Genomic DNA, 24,303 nt, shown 5'->3' on the forward strand with positions numbered 1-24,303 from the left:
TCTAAATAAGATGACTGCTTCTTGGTCTTCTTCCTTTTTGAGCTTTCCTTCTGTAATACCCATAAGGTTGCCTATACTATACCTTTTCAGAAACTCTGTTCTCCCTTTGACTTCTGTAATCTTGGATTCTCTTCATTCTCCTCCTACCTCTGATTCTTATATATCAGTACCTCTTAAAAATTGAGGTAACACACACACACATAAATATATATAACATATATAGCATAAACTGTACAAATCTTAAAGGTTCAGCTTGATGGATTTTTAAGTATGCATACACTTGTGTTAGCATCACTCAGGTCAAGATATAGGACATTTCCAGCATCACAGAAGGTTACCTCATGACTGTTCTCAACCAGTTACCCCTGATCCTGCCAAGAGGTAGCCTTTATTCTGACTTCTATCACTTTAGATTTAGTTTTTCCTGTTCTTGAACCTCATATAAATGAAATCATACAGAATATATGGATATCCTCTTTTGTGCCCAGCTTTCTTCACTTGTCATAGGCTGTGATAGTAATCCATGTTGTTGTGGCAGCTGTGGTTCATTTTTTATTGTTGTGTAGTTTTCCGTTGTTTATGAATATACCACAATTTGTTTATTCATCTTACTCTTAGTTGATATTTGGGTTGTTTCTGCTTTGGGGCTATTATTGCTAAAGTTGCTATGAACATTCTTCTATAGGTGTTTTGGTAGACATACACCCTTATAGGGATTGTTGAAGTTTTGAGATAGAAAATACCACTAAATTTGAAATGTCTGAAGGAAAAGCTTTGACAGTATGGATCTGGATTTTATGGATAGTTAGGAACTAGAGATAGATGGTCTAAATCCCTTCTTCCCATCACTCCTCTTCTTCGTCCTCCTCTTACCTTTTATTTTTAGGATGTGCAGGACCGTTGATGGGTTTTTAGAGGGTGTGGGGCTGGAGTGGGGAGTTTATTACTAGAGATAACAGAGGCATCAAAACCTTAAGAGCAAGGACTTAACCAAGGCCTATGTGCCAAGAACTAGATGGTAAGTCTGAATGGGCTGTAAGCATTCAAGGACTGGGTACAGAACCAAGAGTCTAGCAAACTCCAGTGAGTGTAGTGGAGTTGACAGAGGATGAAAGTTCCAGCGGTGTAGCTTTGAGGGGTATCCTGTGGATGTGAGCCACATATGACTATTCTCTATCAACTCCATCAAAATCACTTAAAAAAAATCTAAGTAAATATAGAACACCTGCTATGCAAATACAAGAAATAAACAATATAAGCAACTATAGTGTACTTGCTGGGCAATATCAAATCTCTTAACACCACCTGCCTGAGACAGATTGCCGTTCCTAAATCCTCCACATAGAAACTGGATTCCAGGCCTTGTGAAGAATCAGTGCTGATATTTTAACTTGTTTTTATATGATAGCTGGGCCATGGTGGGTAGTCTCTTGGTTGAAGTTAGAGGCCATGTCTGGAATGGATCCCTCATCAGGTAAGTGATAATTGAAGTCTTGGACGCAAGTAATACAATTTAGAGATAGCTGTTGAGTAGATGCCCTCAGTGCCCTCCCCATATCCCTGGCCCCTTACCGCTTCCTTATGCTCTCCCTACTTCTGACTGCTTGCTAGTGTCTGCATTTCTTTCCTCAGGGCTTTTAAGAACTTTTCTGGAAGCCATGGGACTAGAGGCCCCTTGCCTTTCCAGGTCCCACCCCCACCCCCCTGCACACCTCCCACCCTCACCCCCCCAGGAGGTATGGAAGTGCCATGGAATTAATACCCACCCCACACCTACAGCAGCTCTCAACCAGTGGTTGACCCCTGGGTGGGTTAACTCTGAAGCTGGTGGTGTTTTACTCTGGTTCTCGGAGATTCCTAGGGGCTTAAGATCCAGCTGGCCGTGATATAGCTTCCTTTGTAACATGGCTGTTATTGACTGTCTTCCCATCTCTGTCTCACTTGCCTGCTCCCCTACCAGTGTTTCCTGCATTTCCCAAAATAAACTACTTACATTTGAATCCTCGTATTAGGCTTTGTTTCAGGGGAACCTGAACCAAGACAGACCTCTTGGATAATACCAGCAACTAAAATGCAGACAGGGGAAGAAGAACTGCGTCTTACAGTTTTTTTGATTAACAATTATTTTAATTTCTGACTGCTTCCTGGAATTTCTACTTGGACGTGCTATTGATAATCTCAAACCTGACGTGACCAAACTGAAATCAGAACTTAGAAAACAGACTGCTCCCACATTGATTTCTAAGGTTTTGCTTTCTTTCTGTTCATCTCTAAAGGGAACCATTTTTAAATGAGTTCAGTATGTACTATGTGCTCCTAATTTTCTCTGATTTGGGGTGTGAATAATACCTCAAATAAATATAACTTGTACTGTAACTTCACTGCCAGCTATTTTTATTTGATGATCTGAGTCTTGGCTTGAATTTCTGGAATCTGGGATCAGTTAGTTTACATTTTGATTTACTCTAGAAGTGTTAACCTCAGAGGTAGTTTAGTAAATATTCCGAGTATCAAAATAAGCACAAAGTGTTGTAATTCTCAGTCATAATCCTTGTGCACTACTTAGGAATCAGTCTCTTTGGGAGGTAACCAATTTTATAGATTTATTTTAAGAGGTTTTTATTAATACTGTCTAGTAAAATTCATCCTGGCATATGATTCATAATTGATTTTCATATTTTTCTTTAAAATATTCTGGACTTTCAAAAAACAAATGGAATGTGACATATAAAGCAGATAGGTGGTGAATATAATATCCTAGTTGAGGTATATTTGCTTAAGTTTAGTAAATTAAAGCAAATCTCCTACAATTTTATCATTCATTCATTCATGATAAAATGAATGTTATTATTTAATTTATTATGAATCATTCATATCCTTGCTCAAATAATTATGTGCCTCGCATACCAGTAAAAGTTTTCATACTCAATTTTAATGACCATATAGTAACCCATTGTTTGGCTGTATCATAATTGACTTAATTTCTCTCTTGGATGGATTTAGGTTTTTTTCAGTTACAGGCATAAATAATGGCTTGATGTACATCCCTGTTTGCAAATGTGCCTCAACATTTTGGGTGATTTTATTAGGATTGATTCCTAGCAGTAGAATTACCAAGTCAAGAGCATAAACACATTACATATTTTAGGCTTTTGCTATTCTTTCTAGTTGCTTCCCAGAATATTTTCTTTAGTGAGAGAAACAAAATTATAGGCTACCTTAAAATAAGTAGATTAATAACTTAAATTGTTTTGAGTTTGATTTCAGTTGTTAGGATTTTAATTTACTGTGCCCAGTTTTCTAATATTAAGAGTACTAAGGTCAGTAGGTTGTTTTTAAAGTGATGATTTATGTACACAAGAGTGATATATTTAATTTTGTATTATATGAGATAGTATTTATAAGTAACATTTCAAATTTAGTAACGTAACAGTGATTGGAGTCAGTGTAATCTAGAAAGTATACTGTGAAATTTCACTGTTGTCCGTCATGATTAGCTTGTTCTGGTGTTTTTGTGTCCTCTCTGGAAACCTAAATATTTCATTTACCAAATTACTCTATTACCTACATGGTCATTTTACTAAAAGTAAATCTGAGAAAAGTAACGTAACCAGGAAAATGCAGACATTGAATATCATCAAATGGGTGCTTTTGATAGATTTCTAAGAAGATCCATGTTTACTTTGAGAAAATAATTGTAAACAATAAAATCGAATAGAATTTTTTGGTAGTGATTATTTAAAATTATTAATTTAATTCAAGAAGTATTTATGGAGTGCTTCCTATGCTCAGAAGATGTTTCTGTATTCAAGGGAAAATTACTCGTTTGTGTATATTTGTCTTATTTCCCGTTTTAATGAGTAAGAATGTTCTCATTCTGAGAATAAAGATTTTACATTGAAACAAACATCTGTTTATCTTTAACTCATTCTTGTCATAATAAACTGCATAAAAATAAATAAAATATAAAATTAAATAAAGGATATACAGAGAGATTTCCTCTAAACAACTTTAATGTTTATTGTTAATATCCTCACCATCTCCTTGGGTGAAGGAAAATTCCATTTGACAGTTGCATACGTTGAGATCATGAAGTCAGCATTCCCGTTTTTTCTTGACAGCATAAGATGGGAACTCTGTGGGGGGGATAATCATGAGGCACTCCTAAGTTGAGAAAGAGATCCCAGTTATTTGCCACCAAGTTTGCTGTTCTTTTTGACAATGACTGTGGGCACGATGCGTTTCTACACTTCGCTCCAAGTCAAGTCAGTTCCCTCCCACAGCAAAGCTGCGGCTTTGCATGCCTTGCCCAGCCCTGGCAGAACTGCCACACTGATGGCGCTGGAGGGTGCTGGTGTTTGGAGAAGGCACCAGGCTAAAATGCCACTCCCACTGTTCTTACCCTGAGTTCAGCAGTTTTTCTCGAATAAAAGCTTCTCCATTTCTTGTATTCCTTTGGTCATTTTCCAGAACCCTGAAATGGTTGTTTTTGACATTTTTTTGCAGTTTTATCATTGTTTTTTGAGGAGAAGAATTGGTGAACTCCTCGCTACACTATTTTGGAAGTTCTGCATTCTGGCTCCAATTTTAATTGGAATGTTGGAAATTATATTTTGAGTGAGGCCTGGGTTAGAAAACCTATCCAGATCACGAAATACCTAAATTATACTTTTTTTTTTCTTTTCTGGGGCCAAAGATTTTAGAATTTTAGAGCTAGAAGAGGTCTTCATTCCGCTTCTCTTTTTTCAGATTAATAAATGGAAACATTAGTGCCTGTGCAGTTATCACACAGGTTGTTGGTGTCAGAATTGGATTTGGAAATGGATCACTTGTGAGTCTGCCATTGCTTCCCCCTCCCTGTACGGCTGCAGGTACTGATGCTCTTTATCTGCAGGCTCAACAATGTGCCCCTGAGCTAATCCTGCCCATGTCAAAGAGTACATGAGGTTCTCACTCCTGCCCAAGAGTGAGGTCTGACATGAGTTGTGCTGCCTTGAACCAGAAGCTCGGAGTTGGGGCCTACCAATCTTATTGTAGCCCCTCAGGAAATTCTGATGCACATTCAAGTTTGAGAACTACTGGCATAGAGTAAAGGCTCAAAGGGTGGTTGAAATTGTTGTTAGTCCTATACACTAGAAATTCTGATAGCCAATACGCTGCTATTTTTCATAACAGTTAAGATCACATTCATTGTAAGACACATCACTGTATTACTTACTTGGAAAAAAAATCCCTCTGCAATTACAACTATGAAACAATGCTTTCATAGTACTACAATTTTATTTTATACATGTTGGAAGAGCCTTTTAAAGGTAATTTTAAAAATATCACTTTATGCGTACAAAAAAAGAAACTATAAGTAAAATAAATTGATCCAAACATTCCTTAAATTTCTTCATACTCAAAAACAGACACTTTTGAATCTCTTCTTCATTCAGAGTCCTCATTCTCCATGTTTTTCCATACAACATCATCCTTTGTGTCATCAAGAGTTGGTGATGCAACATTTCTTAAGAGTGTTCTGTTATCGTTTCTGGATTTTTCTCTCAGCCTCTGACACTGATTCTGGAAATTTTGATGTGTATGCAAAGATAATGGTAACTATGTCAGGACTGCCACCTGGCTGACAGTGATTATAAGATGCATCATAATTTTAGACGTTTTTAAATTTTAAAATACAAAACAAAACAGTATGGCTTAGAATCAAAGAAATGTGGTAGTGATTATGGAATAGTCTATATTATCTACTCATTTCCTCACTTCTTTTCCAGAAATGACACCTGTAGATTGTTCTTTATACAACTGTCCTCGTCTATTCTTTTTGTAATAATCCAGCATCCTTAGTTTAGTCCTTGGTTATATTTAGGTTGGTATATCTTTTCTTCCATAATCTTCTTGCTTTAAAGAATTTTTTTTTTTTTTTGGTGAGGAAGATTGGCCCTGAGCTAACATCTGTTGCTAGTCTTCCTCTTTTTGCTTGAGGAAGATTGTCCCTGAGCTAACATCTGTGCCAGTCTTCCTCTATTTGGTATGTGGGACACTTCCACAGCATGGCTTGATGAGCAGTGTGTACGTCCGCACCCAGGATCCAAACCCGTGAGCCCCAGGCTGCCAAGGCGGAGCGTGCGAATTTAACCACTATGCCACTGGGCTGGCCCCTTAAAAAATATTTTATATCAGATTTTTAGTCTCATGAAATGCAGCTGACCCTATGGAATAATGAATGTATTAATTAGGGTCCTCTAGAGAAACATATATATATGTATATGAAGAGAGGGAGGGAGGAGGGAATGGAGGAAGAGAGAGAGAGAGAGAAAAGAGAAAGAGAGAGAGAATGAATATGAATTACCTTATGTGATTGTGGAGGCTGGCAAGTCCAAAATCTTCAGGGTAGTTTGGCAAGCTGGAGACCCAGGGAAGAGTTGATAATGCAGCTTGAGTCTGAAGAGTCTGAGGCTGAGTTCTCTCTTTCTTGGGGGACCTCAGTCTATTTTCTCTTAAGACTTTCAACTGATTGGATGAGGCCCACCCACATTTGAAGATGCCAAGTGCTGTGAAGAGTGAAGAATATATATACTGTACAGAAGCTTATATTCTAGTCATTTGAAGAAGACATTAAGTGAATATTTAATTAAATAATCAAATAACAGCAGAAGACAATAATGTAGGCAGAGAGACTATATTTAAAATTGCATATGACATGATACTATATATAGAAAACCCTAAAGACGCCACCAAAAAACTGTTAGAACTGATAAATACAGTAAAGTTACAGGATACAAAATCAGTATACAGAAATCTGTTGTGTTTCTATACACTAATAATGAAATATCTGAAAAAGAAATTAGGACAACAGTTCCATTTACAATTGCATCAAAAATAATAAAATACTTAGGAATAAATTTAACCAAGCAGGTGAAAGACTTGTACACTGAAAGCTGTGAGACATTGGTGAAAGAAATCGAAGATGACACAGAGAAATGGGAAGATATTTTGTGCTCATGGATTGGAAGAATTAATATTGTTAAAATGTCTTTACTACCCAAAGCAATCTACAGATTCAGTGCAATCTCTGTCAAAATTCCAATGGCATTTTCCATAGAACTAGAATAGATAATTCTAAAATTTGTATGGAATCACAAAGACCCCCAAATATCCAAAGCAATCTTGAGAAAATAGAACAAAGCTGGAGGTATCATGCTTCCTGACTATACTACAAAACTATAGTAATCAAAACAGTATGGCATTGGCATAAAACCAGACACATAGATCAATGGAACAGAATAGAAAGCCCAGAAATAAACCCATACATATAATGTTAATTAATTTACTACAAAAGAGCCAAGAATGTACAATGGAGAAAGGACAGTGTCTTCAATAAATGGTGTTGAGAAAACAGGACAGACACATGCAGAAGAATGAAACTAGCCCACTATCTACATCATACACAAAAGTTAACTCAAAATGGATAAAGAGTTGAAGGTAAGACCTGAAATCATAAAACTCCTAGAAGAAAACATAAGTGGCAAGCTCCTTGACATTGGTCTTGGTGTGGAATGTTTGGATATGACCCCAAAAGCAAAGGCAACAAAAGCAAAAATGAACAAGTGGGACTACATCAAACTGAAAAGCTTCTGCACAGCAAAGGAGACCATCAACAAAATGAAAAGGCAACCTACTGAATGGGAGAAAATATTTGCAAATCATATATCTGGTAAGAGGTTAATATCCAAACTCAACAGCAAAAAACACAAACAATTCCATTAAAAAATGGGCTGAGGATCTAAGTAGATGTGTTTCTGAAGAAGACATGCAGATGGCCAACAGGCTCGTGAAAAGATGTTTGACATCATTAATTATCAGGGAAATGCAAATAAAAACCACAATGAGATATTACCTAACACCTGTTAGAATGGCTATTATCAAAAAGACAAGAAATCACAAGTGTTGGAGAGGATGTGGAGAGAAGGGAACCCTTGAACGCTGTTGGTGGGAATGTAAATTGGTGCAGCCACTATGTGAAACAGTATGGAGGTTCCTCAAAAAATTAAAAATAGAACTACCGTGTGATCCAGCTATTCCACTTCTGGGTATTTATCCAAAGAAAATGAAAACACTAATTCAAAAAGATATATGCACCCCTATGTTCATTGATTATTTACAATAGCCAAGATATGGTAACAACCTAAGTGTCCATCAATGGATGAATGGATAAAGGAGATGTGGTATATATACACAATGGAATACTACTCAGTCATAAAAAAGAAGGAAATCTTGCCATTTGTGACAACATGGATGGACCTCAAGAGCATTATGCTCAGTAAAATAAATTCCACTTATATGTGGAATCTAAAAAACAAAATGAATGAACAAGCAAAACAAAACAACTCATAGATACAGAGAACAGATTGGTGGTTATCAGAGGTGAAAGGGGCTGGGCGGCGGGCGAAATGGGTAAAGGGAGTCAATTGTGTGGTGATGGATGGTAACTAAACTTATTGTGGTGATCACTTTGTAGTGTATACAAAGATCGAATTATTATGTTGTACACTTGAAGCTAATATAATGTTATATACCAATTTTCCCTCAATTAAAAGTAAATAAATAAAATTGCACGCCAAGTGTATATTGCTGTTGTAAGATTCATTTTTTCCATGTTCTTAAAGCAAATCCTTTTTTTTTAATAGATTGACTAGGAAGATATAATGAAGTTTTTTAAAAATAATCTGTTAGTATAAGTTCCAACAGTGTGGCATGATCACCAAAGCCGATTCAAGATGGAAATAGATGACAGTTTTGCAGTACATTGATTAAAATTCTTCGAAAGAATGCACATTTTTTCTAGTCAGACTTGTATATATGGATAATTTTGAATACTGGATAAGATTAAAAAATAGTAAATCCAAATCCCATGAGGCACAACTGAAAATCAGCTTTGTTGATTGAGTATAATTTATAACACTGAGCTGCCTCTTGTGGATATATGGTTACATGTATAATTTTATAGCTATTTAGGGTCAACTTTCCTTCTTGAGTATATTTATAGTTGATACAATCAGTATGTCAGAATGTTTTGGATGAATTCTTGTCTTTTAGGTAGTTTTGGATCTGCTAAGTAACTTCTGTAAAAGAAAATGTATATTATGTTAAAGGCAGGATGTATATATTTTTTTCTCACTACAGAACCTAATAAAATGATGAGCATTAAAAAATGTTTATTGCGTTAATTAGAAATGAAATGAAATAATGAAGGGATAGCTAAAATTTTAAACAGATTAATGATACATCTTTATAGTATTTATTTACTCTGTGTAAGAAGGGAAGGTAGAGGTCAAGAGAAGAAAGAATGATTAAAAAAACAAATTTGTACTGTTTGAGAGTATAGTATCTGTGGATATTATATTATTGTGCACTGGTTAACTTCAGGCACCAATTCTATTCTGCATTCCATTATTGTTTGTTAGAATGAAGGACAAAAATAGCTCTTTTCCTTTGCATTTCTATAAAAGGACTGGTTTCATAGCAAAGATTGTATGCCAGATAGATGCAGTGTTTTTAACGTTCTGGAATGACTTTTGGGAAAGATTCTTCTTTTAAAATGAGCTAAACCTATTAAAATATAGTTAAGTTTAATTAGTTTTCTTAGTAGTGGGCTTGTTAGATAAAGGCTATTAGTATTTTCTTTCTTTCCAAAGGTTGATCTTGTAAATTCACTTTGCACCTCACTTAATGATCCAGAAACAAAATGGCCTTATTTTTCTTTCCCTCTTTAAGATCTTATGGTTATACACTCATCTTAGCTTAGCTGATGGAGGCATGCAGAGCATTATACGAACTAGACCTGTGCATTTTCCTTTTCCTATATGACTTTTCTAAACTTGCACTGCATGACTCTAAGACCATAGCTTGGTTTTACTGAGATTTAATTTAATTTAGAGGGATTTGAAAACTGTGACAAATTTACCTGATTCTAGAAATTAATGCAATTGAAAACTTCTTATTTTAGGTTTGAAAATCTCCTAAAGAACTATCCGTCTGCTATGGTGGCTCAGCAGTTTAGCTCCTATGGTCCAGGCTCTGTGTTTGAGATAGAAGAATATGTAAATTAAAAGACATTTTTAAAGCTGCTGCCTGGGAACCAAACGTTTCATGAAGGAAATATGCAAGGAAGCCTCCTCTTATTTCACTTGAGTTGTGACATTTTATGCAAGGACATTTTGAAGTAATTTTCCTAATTTAAAAACAAAATTAAAAATGGAACTGATGTTCAATTATTGGTTATGAACCTGGTTTAAGCAAAGAAAGGAATTTTTCAGTTTATGTTATTGAAAAGTTCAGGATCTGTTTTCTCTCTCTCTTTCTGTCTACCTCCTTCATGTTGACTTCATCCTCAGGATCTGTGTAGAGGCAGGATGGGGACCAGCAATGCAAGCAGGTATCCTCTCAGATTCAAATCCAGCTCAAAAGAGAAACTATATTCTTTAGGAGTCTGAGAATGAGTTCTGGGTGTGACTCTCTCTGGTCTTAGTTGGATCCTGTGTTCATCTCTGACCCAATTCCATGGTCAAGGGGATGGGATTCCACAGTTGTTTCAGATCTAAGTCATTTGCCCAGCCTTGGAGCTGAGATTGGCATCGATCCGTCCAAAGCACATGGAGTGAGAGTGGGAGAGAGTAGTGCTTCATCAGAGGAAATTTAGATTACTGTTCACAGAAGATGGGTAGTTCTAGGCTGTGGCAACGACGATACATATCCAGAGTCATTGTGCCAGTCGCTTTGCATTTAGGCTTGTATATCTTTTGAAAAACCAAATCAGTAATTTCTGTTGGTGTAGTACATCCATTAGAAGGTGCATTTAGCTCATGGTAAACAGAAACTTAAAATAACAGTGGCTTAACATGATGGAGGTTTATTTTCTCTGTAGGCAGTCCGAGACTGATGTAGCATTTCCATGACAGAACCAGTGTCACTTTGAATTGCTGCAGCTCCTGCAATCAGATTTGCTTTCCAGGCTGGAAAGAAGAAAAGCAAATAAATGAGTGTCCACCAGTTGTCTACCTCTCTTCCCTCCTTGACAACTTCCATTACACCTCACTGGCCAGAACTTGGTCACATGTCCATATATACCTGTAAAGAAGTCTGGGAAATGTAGTTATTTAGATAGGCACAATGCACCCCTAATAATAATCCAATAGATGTTTTGTTAGTAAGGAAGAACTAGTGAATGGCTATTAGGTAGGTATCTAGTAGTCTTTCGATGTGTTAACTCTTTAACTGATATGGATGACATAGGAGGCTTATTTAACAACCCAATGAATTTTATACATTTAAGACTTATTTTAGAAGTAGATGGTGATATAAATAATAGAACTAATATATACCCTAAAATTGGTAACAAGGTGTGCATTGATTCAGTGTCAAACAAGGAGGTCAAAGGAAGAGGTAAAGATTATCTGGTTTCTCTCTCTTGGCTGTTTGGCTGTAGTGATGCCCTTTACCACGATAGGGAACGTAAGAGGAGTGCCAGGTTTTCAGCGGAAGTTAAAGAGTTAAGTTTTGGACATTTAAAACTACAAATGCTGGCATCAGATGACATTCGGGTGATGTCATTTGTTCACCAGCTGCACATTTTGGTATCTATTGTGCGTTTTCTGGCAGAGAACAGAGAACTGGATATTTTAGACATTCTCCGCTTCCCCCAGTCCTCTCTTTCACCTTGTGATCTAGGTTACTGCAAGTTGGGGAGAGTTGGGTCCAAAGGGCCTTCAGTTCCAACTCCATAGCTCAGAACAAGAGTTGTCATGTAGTCAAGCATTGGTTGGGTGTTTTGAGGATGTGAGGTCAACTGTCTTAGATTTGGTACAGTTCTTTGCAGGGTGAGGGAATGAGAGGAGGCAAATGGATTTACAAAAGTGAGTGGTATATGCAAAAGTTAATTGATAACATTTTATTCCTAGGGAGCAAATGAGACTTTATTTTAGGCTTAGTGGAGAATTATATAGAACTGCAATATTATATCTAGGAGAAGTGTACCCAAAGGGGCTTTTAGCTCTACTTAAGCACTTGATGGCTACATTATAAAATCACCTTGTCTTCTGTCACTTTAATAACTGAATTATAGCTGTTACTTGCTTTGGACTTATTTAGTTCAACATTTATAGAGTGAGCTTTTTGCCTTTTTCTTATCCTAAGTTCTGGAAATATAACTATTAATAAGGGAAAAATGCCTTCAAGGTATGCTGTTATCATTACCTATTTATCAATCTCTACTTTTTCATGTCATATTAGGTTTAAATTCCAAATATAGGACACTCCACAGAGCTTAGTGGACATTTTGTATGTATGCTATAATTTAACCATAAAGACTGAACAAATACTAAGCAGGCTAAGGCAATTTGAAAAATAAATAAGCAGTACATTAGTGAAAGCTACTGTTGCTCAAGGTCAATATTAATTGTTACTAGAAGGAATAAATAGTTCTTCTGTTTATTCTTATATAATGTCACACTTGGCTCCCTATCAGGTTTTTAGATGTGGATCAAATGGTTTTTTAGGTCTAGAACACACTACAGATCTAGCTTTTGAGAATCTACCCAGTCTGAGAGAGGGAGACAAAAGTTTCTATGTTCAGAGAGTAAGTAGCTTCTCTGAAAACCCTTTTAATTTGTACACACGGGAGTGGTGCCAATGTATTCCTGTGATGACTGTTGTTTGGGTGATGTCACTTGTTCACCAGTCAGGCAGCTGGGCATTTTGAAAATCTGTTGTCATTTCTTGGCAGAGAGCACAGAAATTGGAGCAGTTATGCTTTGAGTTTAATGAAAAGCATTTTATTTATAAAAGTAGAAGTTTTTCTTGTCTTCAGATAATCACTAATTCTATTGTTTTATCTTCTGTTTTTTTCCATCTGTGCCCTTCTGCAAGTATAAAACTGAACCATCTTCCGTGTCGAAGTGGCTCTTCCTCCTGCAGGCTTTCTCTTGATGAATGGTGCCATCTTCTACCTAGTTCTCCTAGACCAGAAACCTGCAAGTCATCTGAGATTACTTTTTCCTTCTTGATCCGCAAGTTCTGTTGCTATTCTGTAGTAGTAGTATTCTTTCTCCTTGTGTGTGTTGCTTCTATTCATGATCAAGCTTTTACCATCTCTCTCCTGGACTTTTGCAACACCCTCTTAAGACTCCCTGTCTCCACTGCTGCCCTCTCGCATCCAGCCTCCACAGTAACTGCTGGTGTAATCTGTCAAAAAGAAATTTGGATTATATTACTCCTCTTTATTGTCCTTCAGTGACTTCACATTGCTTATGAGTCAGGATTGGACCTGAATTTCCAACCGTGTGACTTAGAACACAGTAGTTTCAAGGAGACATAGAATGGTTCAAACAAAAGTGTTTTGGCTATTTTATTTCTACATATTATTTCAAAAGCCTAAAACATGATAAAGGTGTATTCATTCTTTATATTAAAAATTTCATCTTTGGTATGTATAAGAACATAGGTGCTCACTTTCTGTAGAACAGGGCTGGCTATTGCATCCTCCCTCTTTCTCTCAAGAGGATCAGACTTGGTGTTTATCATTCCATGTAGTTCTTTACACTGTTATTTCATATGTATTAATTCATAAGAGATCTGTATCTATATATCTATATCTATACCTCAATGTATATCATATATTATTGTTTTACATAATTTGAAACTTTATGTAAATGATATACTACTGTATGTATTCCTCAGCATTTTTTGATCTGCATCGTTTGTGTGATTCATCATGTAGTTCTAGTTCATTTATTTTCACTTGTGTATAGTACTTTCATTGTATGAGTGTACCACAGTGTATTTGCTCTCTTGTCGATGTTCATTTGCATTTCCTTTTCCCCCATTTTTCAGCTGTCCATGACCTTTTCAGATGAAGCTCCCATGTTCCTGGCCCAGTACTTGGGAGTAGAGGGTGTATTTTTAATCTTTGTGATTGTTGTTAATTCTCATATGTTTAGTGATTTTTGCTAGATTGCTTATCTTTAAAATGAATGTCTTGGTTGGTTAGCATTGGTAGCCGGTTTGGGCTCAAACAAGGGGTGTAAATTGTTTTTCTAGATTAGCAGAACCTCACTTAGCAGGGCTATCTGCAGTAGCAAATGAGATCCTTTGTAGCAAATTTCTTCCTTTCCAGTTGCTCAGAGCCCTGCTCGGCAAATGCTTTCTCCTTCACTTATTGCTTTGTCAGGTAATTTCTAAGTTGCCCACATGGCTCTGCTTCAAAAGACCAGTGAGGAGGGAGTAGGCTCCAGTAGTGGTGTCCCCCACGTTCTTGGAGTTCACACATGCCACTGGCCCTTGGCCCTCTAGTCCAGTGGTTCTCAAACTTTAGCCTACATCAGAATCGCCTGGAGGGCTTGTCAATTGTTGAACCTCATCCCCAAATTTCTGATTCAGAAGTTCTGGGGTTGGGCCTGAGAATATGCATTTCTAATAAGTTTGCAGGGGATGCTGATGCTGTTGTTCCTGGGACCATACTTTGTGAATCACTGCCCTAAACCAACATTTCTCAGCCTTTTAATTTAATTAAATTATTTTTTTGACTCATGGACCCCTTTAACATTAATATATAATTTCACATCACCTACATGAATTTTAAAATAATTTTATAATTTCATAATTTTTACATATTATAAACAAGTGCTTTAAGTTAAAAAATTTGTATCAGCATAATGTTAAACATTGTGGTCTCCTAGAGCCTCACTACTCGAAGTGTGGTCTGTGGACCAGCATACCTGGGAACTTGTTAGAAATGCAGACTCTCAGGCCCCACCCCAGACCTAATGAGTCAGAATCTGCACTTCAACAATATTCCTTTAACATCACTCCAGTCTGAACAAATTAACAATGTTCAGGTGATTAGTATGCACATTAAAGTTTAAGAAACTGCTGGTCTAGGGCTCACATTAAATCCAATCCTAATAATATTCAAAACAAATAAGAAACACTTCAAATTTTAATGTTTAGAAAACGTCACATGTTTCTTTTACTTTTGGTTTTTTACTTTAATGTAACAAAAAGCATCGTTTCTTTGAAAATAAAAATAATATATCAAATTTGGTTTGGGGACCAGGTGCTAAAATTTAATGATATGTTATAGCACAAAAATGGGCAAAATTGTATTCGTGACCCAATGTTTGGAAATACTACTTTTTGCACATAAAAAAATCGGCTGCCTATTTTGATAATTTTCACAAAGTAATAGATTTTTGACTGTTACTTGCAATAACTTCTCTGCAAAATAATACATTATGTGTATGGAGACTGTTTTCCCCCGAAAGTAAAAGCTTAATTGGATATAATGTGTGCTATATTTATTATTTTTCATTTTTTTTTCAGTAGTAGAAACATCTTTCATCAGATAATTACAATTTAGGAATCCAGAGAGGATTAGCTTGAGGCAAATTTGCAGAATTATCATTTTAAAATGTTCTTATAGGTTGTGTTTTAATATCCTTGTTTATTATACCTCTTTTCTTTAAACACCTGTCTATGGGGATAATATTAACAGGACACCTTTTAGGGTTGTGAAGATCAGAGTTTTATACGTTAAAACCTTGAAGAGTGCCTGCCACATGCTGTGTCTTACATAAGTGACAGCATTAACCCCATCCTTCTCTTCTTCTTCCTCCCTGTCTTCTTCCTCTTCCTTATAATCTTTATTTCAATTCATAGCAGCTCAGGAAAGAGAAGTTTAATTATCCACTGTGTAAAGCCAAGGGATAGACTGAACCTAATACAGAGTCTCAGCTATTTTTTTCCAGGCAGGCGAGAAGACTATAAAGTGGGGCTATGGAGAACTAGAAAATAGTACCTAGGGCTGGATAGCTGAGTTCAAATAGGGAGTAGTCAAGGTTGGAGTCTGTGATGGTTGTTAGTGTTATTTACTGGCCTTTTTCCCTACTGGTCATATGATATGACTGCACTTCCTGACTTTGGTTGGCTGTGGTCATGTGACTGCTTCAGGCCATTGAACTGTGAGCAGAAGTTTTGTGTGTCATTAGTTGCCTGTGTGAGATTCTCCAAAACTCTCATTCCCTCTGGCACAGTGACTGGTTCCTGTTTGGATGATGGCCGCTCTGACAGCTTGGGTTCCTGTGTGACTGATATGCAGAGCACGCCTGGCAGTCTTTAGGTGATAAGTAGCATGATCAAGAAATAGACCTTAGTTGTTTTAAGCTCCTGAGGTTTGAGGGTTGCTTATTATTACAACAATATATAGCCTGTCCTGACTAATAAATATTTTTTTGATGGGTTTTGAGAACCGAAAAGTCACATAATAGGATAGGAAGTATGGAAGAGGGGTGGGGGTGAGCTAGACACCAAACACTGTGATGGTAGGAAACAAGAACCAAAGAGTCATCAGGAGTGTGTAAAAATCTAACGTCAGTACTGGGCACACAAGGTGGAGGGAGGGGTTGGGATCTCTCTGCCCCCGCCTCCAGAAAAGTGATACATTTTCAAAAGTATATAAAACTAGTTACATACATTGTAAAACATGTTTGTTCTACTTGTCAGTGTGAAAATAATAATTTAAAAATCAATGTAGAAAATACATACATAAGAATATCTGGATTTAGGAAGAAGAACCATATGGAGGGCTTAAAGATCGTTCAGTGTCACAGAAAGTAGTCCATTTCCGCACGCCCTCCCCATCACACATGTTCCCATCCATACACGCTTACATGCCCGTATGTGCACATATGTGTCATATTTTTATTGACTCCTCTTGTGATAACAAGTCATTGCCCTCCTTGAAATATCACCTTCCTTTGAGGACTATCTGGGTACAGTATTTAAAATTGCAATCCTCCTTGCTTTCCCCCCACACTCCTGATCTCCTAACTAGCTCTGTTTTTTTTTTCCCCATAGTACTTAGCATTTTCTTTAGTTATTGAATATGTTTAATGTTATTGTTTGTCTCTCCCCCACTAGAATACAAGCACCACAAAGAAAGAAAATTTTTATCCATTTTGTTCACTGAGAACAGTGCCTGATACATAACAGTATTTGTGGAATTGCAGAACATTCAGGAAGGGGAAACAGGAAGACAGTCTGGCTATGATAGCTGCCTAGGTGTTCCAAGAAGAGAAATTCAATCTGATGCAACTTTGTGATCTCAACCACATTTTAAACCACAGTTTGATTCTCTTGCTCTCCTTCCCTAGCTTTTAAAATAGTTCCAGTCAAGCTTCTTTGTGAAATCTTCAATATGTCATGTTTAAAGACTGAATTTTGAAAGTATTATAAAAAATAGGAAAGGACCTGGGCTTTAGAGACAAACCACTTCCTTGTCACCTATTAGGTGTGACTTTGAGCAAGTCGCTTAACCACGGAGTCTAAATTTCCCATATGTAAAATCAGAATAAAATGTACTGGGGCACTTATTGGGTGGACTAAATATACACAAAGTTGTGTGAAAGTCCTTAGTATGCAGTAAGTACTGGTTTATATTGATTCCTTTCTCTTTCCCCTCCTCACCATAAAACAGCTTTTATTACATTTTTATTTAATATTTTTTTACGTATTTTCAACTTAGCTCTAAATTTGGTTCCCACTGACCTTTTGTTAGATTGTTTTAGTAATCTGTGGTAAGCTAAACTTCACAAATACAAATACACAAATGAAAAAGGCCCATGTATAGTATTCACCTGGGCATGGGTTTTTGGGGATTGTTCTGGAAGGTCTGAGTTCCCCTTGTGTTGTTTACACAAAAGGTGTTTTGTCTTCATCTTGTTGTCAACAAAAACATCAACAATGCTATCCTCACTGGTTGGCATTTTAGACTTTAGAGCTGGAAAAAGTCAATTCCTTCCTTTTACATATTGAGAAATTAAGTCGTCTGTCTGGTAAGCGGCAGAGTAAAGGATAAGAATTCGAACTGATTTCTTGTTTAGTGCTCTTTCTACCATATTATACTTTCATATAAATGAAATTATTTTCATCGAAATGAAATACAAAGTTTGATGGTTTTTGTTATCAACATGATAATGTTGATACAGACTTTTATCACGTATATTTAACTTTTTGAATAGATAATACATGCACAGGGTACTAAAAGGTGTACATAAAAGTAAGTCTCCCTTAGCTCTGCTCCCAGCCACAACAAGCCACTGCTACTCTGTGCATGTATTCCATATATTCTTCTATTGTTTTACCCAAATGACAACTTTTATATACTTTGCTTTTTTCACTTAAAAATGTGAACGTATTATATTGTAAGTGATATGTATTTGCTTCTCAGAGCCCCATGACCACCTCTCCTTACTCCTAGCTGTCGTTAATTAATTAATTGATTTTTAAATTCATGAACAAGAGCTTATTGAGCACTGTGTTAGGTGCTATTCTAGGTTCTGGGAGTGGAGGAGTGAACAAGATAGAAGAAAACCACTGTCTTCACAGAGCTTACCTTCTTGGTTTGCTGTTGGTGATATGATAGGGGTACAAATAACAGTCTCTAGGATAAATGGAAGAGAGAGAAATGAATTTCTTCAGACATGATCAGAGGAAGCTTTAAGGAAAAAGTGGAAATTTATCTGGATTTTAAGTGATGGTAGAAATTTAACAGGAAGAACTTGGAAGAAAGGGTACTCTAGCACTAATGCATTGGAATTATTTTTTTTGTTATTTCAGTCATGTGTATCTGTTGTTTTGCATGGTAGCACTTGAAGTTCTACATTCAAGGTTACCATTTGCTTCAAATTTTGGAAAATTGATTCCTTTTTAAAATGGCTTCTTTATTTGCAAAATAAAATTGTTCCTTTGTCTTAGAAATCAGTTTCTGCTAATATCCTAATTCTTTTTCCCAATTTATTTAGTTGAACTAGACATGAAGATTTTTATAGATGACTTTTACCTACTTCACCTTTTTTATACAGTTACGAGAGTTTTCTTGTTTTACTTTTTCCTTACAATTTCATATGTCTGTGTTGTAATTGACTGTTAGTTGCTTCAGCGCCATTATGTGCTACCAGCAGGGGTTGTCAACCTTGGCTGCACACTAGAATCATTTGGAGAGCTTTAAAAATGCTGATACCTGGGTCTGAGTTGAAGCCTGGGCACCAGGATTTTCAAAAACTCCTCAGGTGATTCTACTTTGCAGCGAAACTTAAACTGTTGGCTTCAAGTATTTCAGAGGTAACTGAAACATGCTTTCTGCTTTTGGAAAGTAGGTAACCATGGCTCCTCTGAGTGGTGTGATCAATCTGTCATCTCAAATCTCTTGCTTAAAATAAAGTGAAATGATTAGAATTGAGATAGCAGAATGAAGTCCTTGAGTTTGTTAAAGCACTTTTATTGTTATTCACCAAACCATAAATGGAATTAAGTAAAACATATATATGGATAAAATAATTGTAAGGCCTTTAAATTCCTATATGGTTGGGGGAAGGGATAACAGTTCTTGTTTTGAGTTCTGTACGAATCAAAGTCATTTGGCTCATTTTTAAAGTCAGAAATTAACAAATCTCTTTTTACAGCCTATAACAATTGCTAAATTATTGTCAGTATAGTTAGCCAAACTTTGTTCTCAAACTCTTGTTGACTTTGTCACCTACTTTCAATGTAATAAGTACTCTGTTACCATAAGAGGATCTTTGTTTACTCCAGTAACAAGATGTTGGACAAGGACTTGTAAACTCAAATAGTTACCTCCTGAGGTATCAGAGAACTTCCAGAAAGAAATCAAACTGAACTTTAGACAACTCCTTTCTTTTATTCTGAAAAGTGATTTAGTCTCTTTCCAGCTTAGAATTGGGAGCTGAGATCAGGTTAGGGATGTTTACTGTGGTTTCACTGTTTGAAGTATTGTGAATTCCCAGAAAACACCCATATCTTGCAGTATGTACTGCAATAGGGTTACAAACTTTTTTTATATCTATATACATATCAGCACCGTGTCTGAAAATAGTGGGGCTTGGTGAATAGAATAGATAGAATTGGGTTCAAAGCCTAGCTTTTCTATTTATACGCTGTGTTACCTTTATTTATTTAACTTATTTATCCTTAATTTCCATATCTGAGAATTGGGGGAAATGATACCTAAGTTTCAGGTTTGTTAATGAGGTAAAATATCTTAGATTCTTAACATAGTGCCTGCCCATAGTTGGTCTGTAATAAATAATAGTTCCCTAGTTTTGATATTGAATTATTCTAGAGAATCATTTTAGTAAAAATGATACCTGAGAACAAATTAAGTTCTAAATTTTCTGTAATAATGAATCTTATTATTAATAATTAGTGTTGGGGTGATGTATATGAGTCACATTTTATGTAGCTGAATTTCTGAATATTTCTGAATTTCTAATAAACCTGATAATCTCCTGATAAAGGTGTTGATATCATTTGTTTATCATGATAGTTTTTATTATTTTTCATTGTGTTTAGAGACATTTTACAAGAACTCAAAGATTCTTTGAAGGGAGAGATTAGAAAGTTGATGGTATAGACTGGGCAGTGTAGTGTGATCAGGGCATAAATACCTAGGTTCATACATACACAATGAAAACATAAGTGAAAAATAATATAGGCCATGTCAGGGTATAGCCAAACCAAATTAGTTCATTCATTAAAAAATGTTTATTGTGTTCCTCTATGTGCCGAAATGAGATCATCAGAGTACTGACTCCTCCCGTTTCTGCCTTTCAAAATTATTCTCATTTTTAAAGGCACAATTCAAATGTGGTCCCTTTTATAAAGTTCTCCCCCACCCCCTAAAAAGGAATCTCGTTTCTCTGCATTCTGTCAACATGTGACCTCTACTTGGGCACTCACTTCACTGTTTCGTATTGAAAGCAGTACTACTGCTAAGTTTCAGGCATTGGGTTGAAGGTTGTACGGGGCCCTGGTTAAGGGCAGTGGTTTTGACATCAGAGAGATTTTAATTTTAATCTCCACTTTGTCACATACTTTCTTCGCAAAGATTTGTCCTTTCTGAGCTCAATGTACTTATCTGTAAAATCTGTAAAATGAGGTAGAAGCTTTGTTGAAAGCTTCTACCTCATAGTTTTGTTGAAAGATTAAGTGGTATAAGTGGCCTAAGATAATAAGTGTTCAATAAATTGTAGTGAATATTGTTGTTGTTTGTGGGTGGCCTGTTATTTATTGTGTGTAAATATGATGTGTGATGTATATAAAACCTCCTCCTCTAGACTGTGCACTTTTTAAGATAGGGACCTATCACTTGGGATTTTGCATAAGGTTTAATAAATTAACAAAGATTTGTTGATTGAATACATTAACTTTCACTCTTCTTTGACATTTAAAAAGAATAGTATTGGCATATATTAAAAAAAACTTCTTAAAAGTTGTTTTCTAAATGACTTCGTTTTAAAATCCCTACAGGTACCTTCTTATCCCATAACTTGTGTCCTGAAATCTGAGAATTCCATGCAGATAATATGATAGGAACTTTCAGTGATTTGGAGGCATATCCTACTTAGCCTAATGTGGGCCTTCTAGCTTTCCTGAGAGCAAACACACAGTGGTTGCTAATCGGCACAGAGAATAATGCCATCTCTGCCTCAAGAAAGAGGTAAGCAGATTGACTTAATCACATTACAAAATATGGATGTATTATAGATCATCGCTGCTGATTTTTTTTTAAGAATTAAAAATTAATGGGGGACTCTTAAAGAACCAGAACTTATAATTTTACCTTGGGGTGGGGCATTCGTGTTCTCTGATATGGAATTTTTGTTATTTCAGTGATATTTGGTTGGCTTACATTTCTTTTAAAGTTATTCAGGGACCCTCTCCCCTGGATCTGAATACAGAATTGCCTTATCAAAGCACAATGAAAAGGAAAGTCAGAAAGAAGAAAAAGAAAGGAACCATTACAGCAAATGTTGCTGGGACAAAGTTTGAAATTGGTAGGTCTCTCAGAGTCATGAGATTGTCATAATTGTTGGAAAAACTAGTTTGATGTTGAAAACAAAGTAGAAATTCAGAGAGATAATTATCTTTAATGTAATGGATTTTTAAAGACCTGCTATAAAATTTTCTTTTTTATGAGATATTTAACATGTCAATAATCAAATAGAACATCAATGTAAACTAAAAGGTTTAACTATTAATGCGATAGGATTAAATATATATGATTTTGATTAATACTTAATTTTTAAATCAAGTATAAAATAATGTGAACATTAAAACCCAATGGTTCTAATTCTAATCTTTAAATGTAGATGTGCTTAGGCGAATTGTATCATTCTAATATATTTTTCACTTGGGGCTAAAATTTTGTTTAATCTGTAGCATTCATTATTTTGTAAATAATTTTTTAACTAGATTAAAATGTTAAATGTAAAATGAAAAGTGAAAAATTTGAGATTTTTATTAAACAATGAAAGCCTGACTTAAAGAACAGAGTAAAAACATGTTTCTCTTTATGCTTTAAAGAATTCTTTTTATGATGCTGTTGCTTTTTATTAATAGAATTCTAGTTTTTATGTGTAAGTAATATCTGTGGTGTAGAGAATATATAAAAAGAATTAATTGCTTAAGATACTTTTGCCCAACATTGCAAAACTCATTATGAATACCATAAGTACTCCAATAATCTTCTTCATTTTCTTAATAATTTTGCATTAAAAGAGTTGAGGAAAATCATATGACCCTCATGGATGTTAATTATTCTTACCCTTACTAATCTTTGAGAGTCTCATTTCCATTTACAGTAATTCACTGAAGTTCATCAGCAATTAATGGACTATTTCATTGGAATTGAGATCCCCCAATACTCTATTCCAGCAAGTGTTCCTCAGAGGAAAAGACTTTAAGCAAGTTAGTGTGGAAGAGCGAGATGTGAAAGGTTCAGGGTTTATTTGCAGCGTGTTTTCTAGAGTGAAAAAAGAAGAGGAAGGTGACCACTGTAAAAGTGATTGATGGGTGGCGTTACCTTACCCTCTGGTTTATTTTGAAGGTTCTGGTGGGGTTCATAAGGAACCTGGCTCTAAAGGAGAGTGATCAAGTGCAGTTCCCTCTCGCTTTCCCAGGAAGTTTTCTCAGGGCTGAAGTGGCATGAGCATTCTTCATACCGGGTCTGGACCTCTTTACTGAGCCTGCTCAGTGGGGTTTAGCAAGATTCCTGGGTAGATCAGGCTTGGAGCCTTGGATCAGGGACTGCTGGGAGAATACAGAGCGAAGTATAGGGAGGGAAAGAGAACTGGCCGTGTGTCATGGAGAAAGTGCTACCTTTCTCTTCCCTTATTTAACTTAGTGATATGCAGCTGCTAGCTTCTTGTAATTTAATTACTGCTCCCTTGTCAGGCTGAATTATATAATGGAAAGATAATTAGGCCATAGGCAGGACACTTGTGCTTTTGCCCTGGCATTACCTGTTTCCTCATGTAGAATACTTTGACTGCTACTAGTTTTAATATTAATCCTATTTATTACCCTTGACTAAATATTTTCACATGCATTACCTCATTTAATCTTCCAGATAACCCTGTGAAATAGGCTGTGTTACTCCCTTGCTTACTTTTCCCCTGCCTTTCCTCACTCTAATAGTGAATTTGAAGTGGCTAATAGCCAGAAGAAAATAAATAAGGAAAAATAAAGATAGTAATATGAGGTGAATCTTGTGGCTGACAAGAATACAAAGTACATTCCATGAGATCCTCTGTAGTTAGAGATGGGCATGGATTTGACTCAGAGCTTCCTAGCAACCAAAGCAAATATTGAAACCTTACCAATTTTAGAATGCACAGAGACCAGAAGATAAAATCATGCTGGTTATTCAGAGGAAATATGACTTTTTCTATTCCTGAGTCTTGAGAGAAATTTCTCTCATAGTTCCTCAGGTAGACATGTTGTGGAATAGTGAAGTACGTTCTCATGGTAGTCCTAGAATTAATACATCATGAAATTTCACATTATTATTTTTTATGATTCCCTTACGGCAGAGTTTAAGAAACTGAAGCTCGGTGAGAGTTAGTAATGTACCCAAGGTCATACAGATGGCAAAAGTGGAACTTGAACCTGAATTAATTTGGTTCTAAATTCAATGTTCTTTTTACTATATCATGCTGCCTAAATAAAATATGAATTGAAATTTAAAATGAGGAACATCAAGGTGTCTTCTGTATCAAAATTCAGAGAGTTGTGGCATGGGTTCCTATTTTTAGAACTCCTGAACAGCCTCTGAAAGCTCTATGGGTCAAGGCAAAAAAAAGTAAGACGAATTTGTGAGGAATGTATTTTTGGTAATTTTCATTAAATGGGAACAAGAAAGATTGGAGAAGGGGATACGTAACTTTATAAAGG

At 36.0% G+C, this 24,303-nt stretch overlaps 1 protein-coding gene across 6 annotated transcripts in view; it reads left to right on the top strand.

The window, feature by feature from the left end:
* The window catches only part of TTLL7 (tubulin tyrosine ligase like 7), a 136,853-nt gene that overhangs the window by 19,525 nt on the left and 93,025 nt on the right, over positions 1–24,303 (top strand). For 5 of the 6 annotated variants that reach the window (XM_087448412.1, XM_087448397.1, XM_087448390.1 and 2 more), the window contains 2 exons: positions 21,379–21,568; positions 21,774–21,905. In XM_087448412.1, the coding sequence (XP_087304538.1) occupies positions 21,544–21,568; positions 21,774–21,905 (157 nt within the window). In that variant the 5' untranslated portion in view covers positions 21,379–21,543. The remainder of the gene's footprint in view (positions 1–21,378; positions 21,569–21,773; positions 21,906–24,303) is intronic. The other variant, XM_087448407.1, reaches the window with a different exon arrangement.

This window comes from Ceratotherium simum, chromosome 2 (assembly GCF_057802395.1).
Source record: "Ceratotherium simum simum isolate JZ-2026a chromosome 2, ASM5780239v1, whole genome shotgun sequence".
NCBI classification, from domain to species: domain Eukaryota; kingdom Metazoa; phylum Chordata; class Mammalia; order Perissodactyla; family Rhinocerotidae; genus Ceratotherium; species Ceratotherium simum.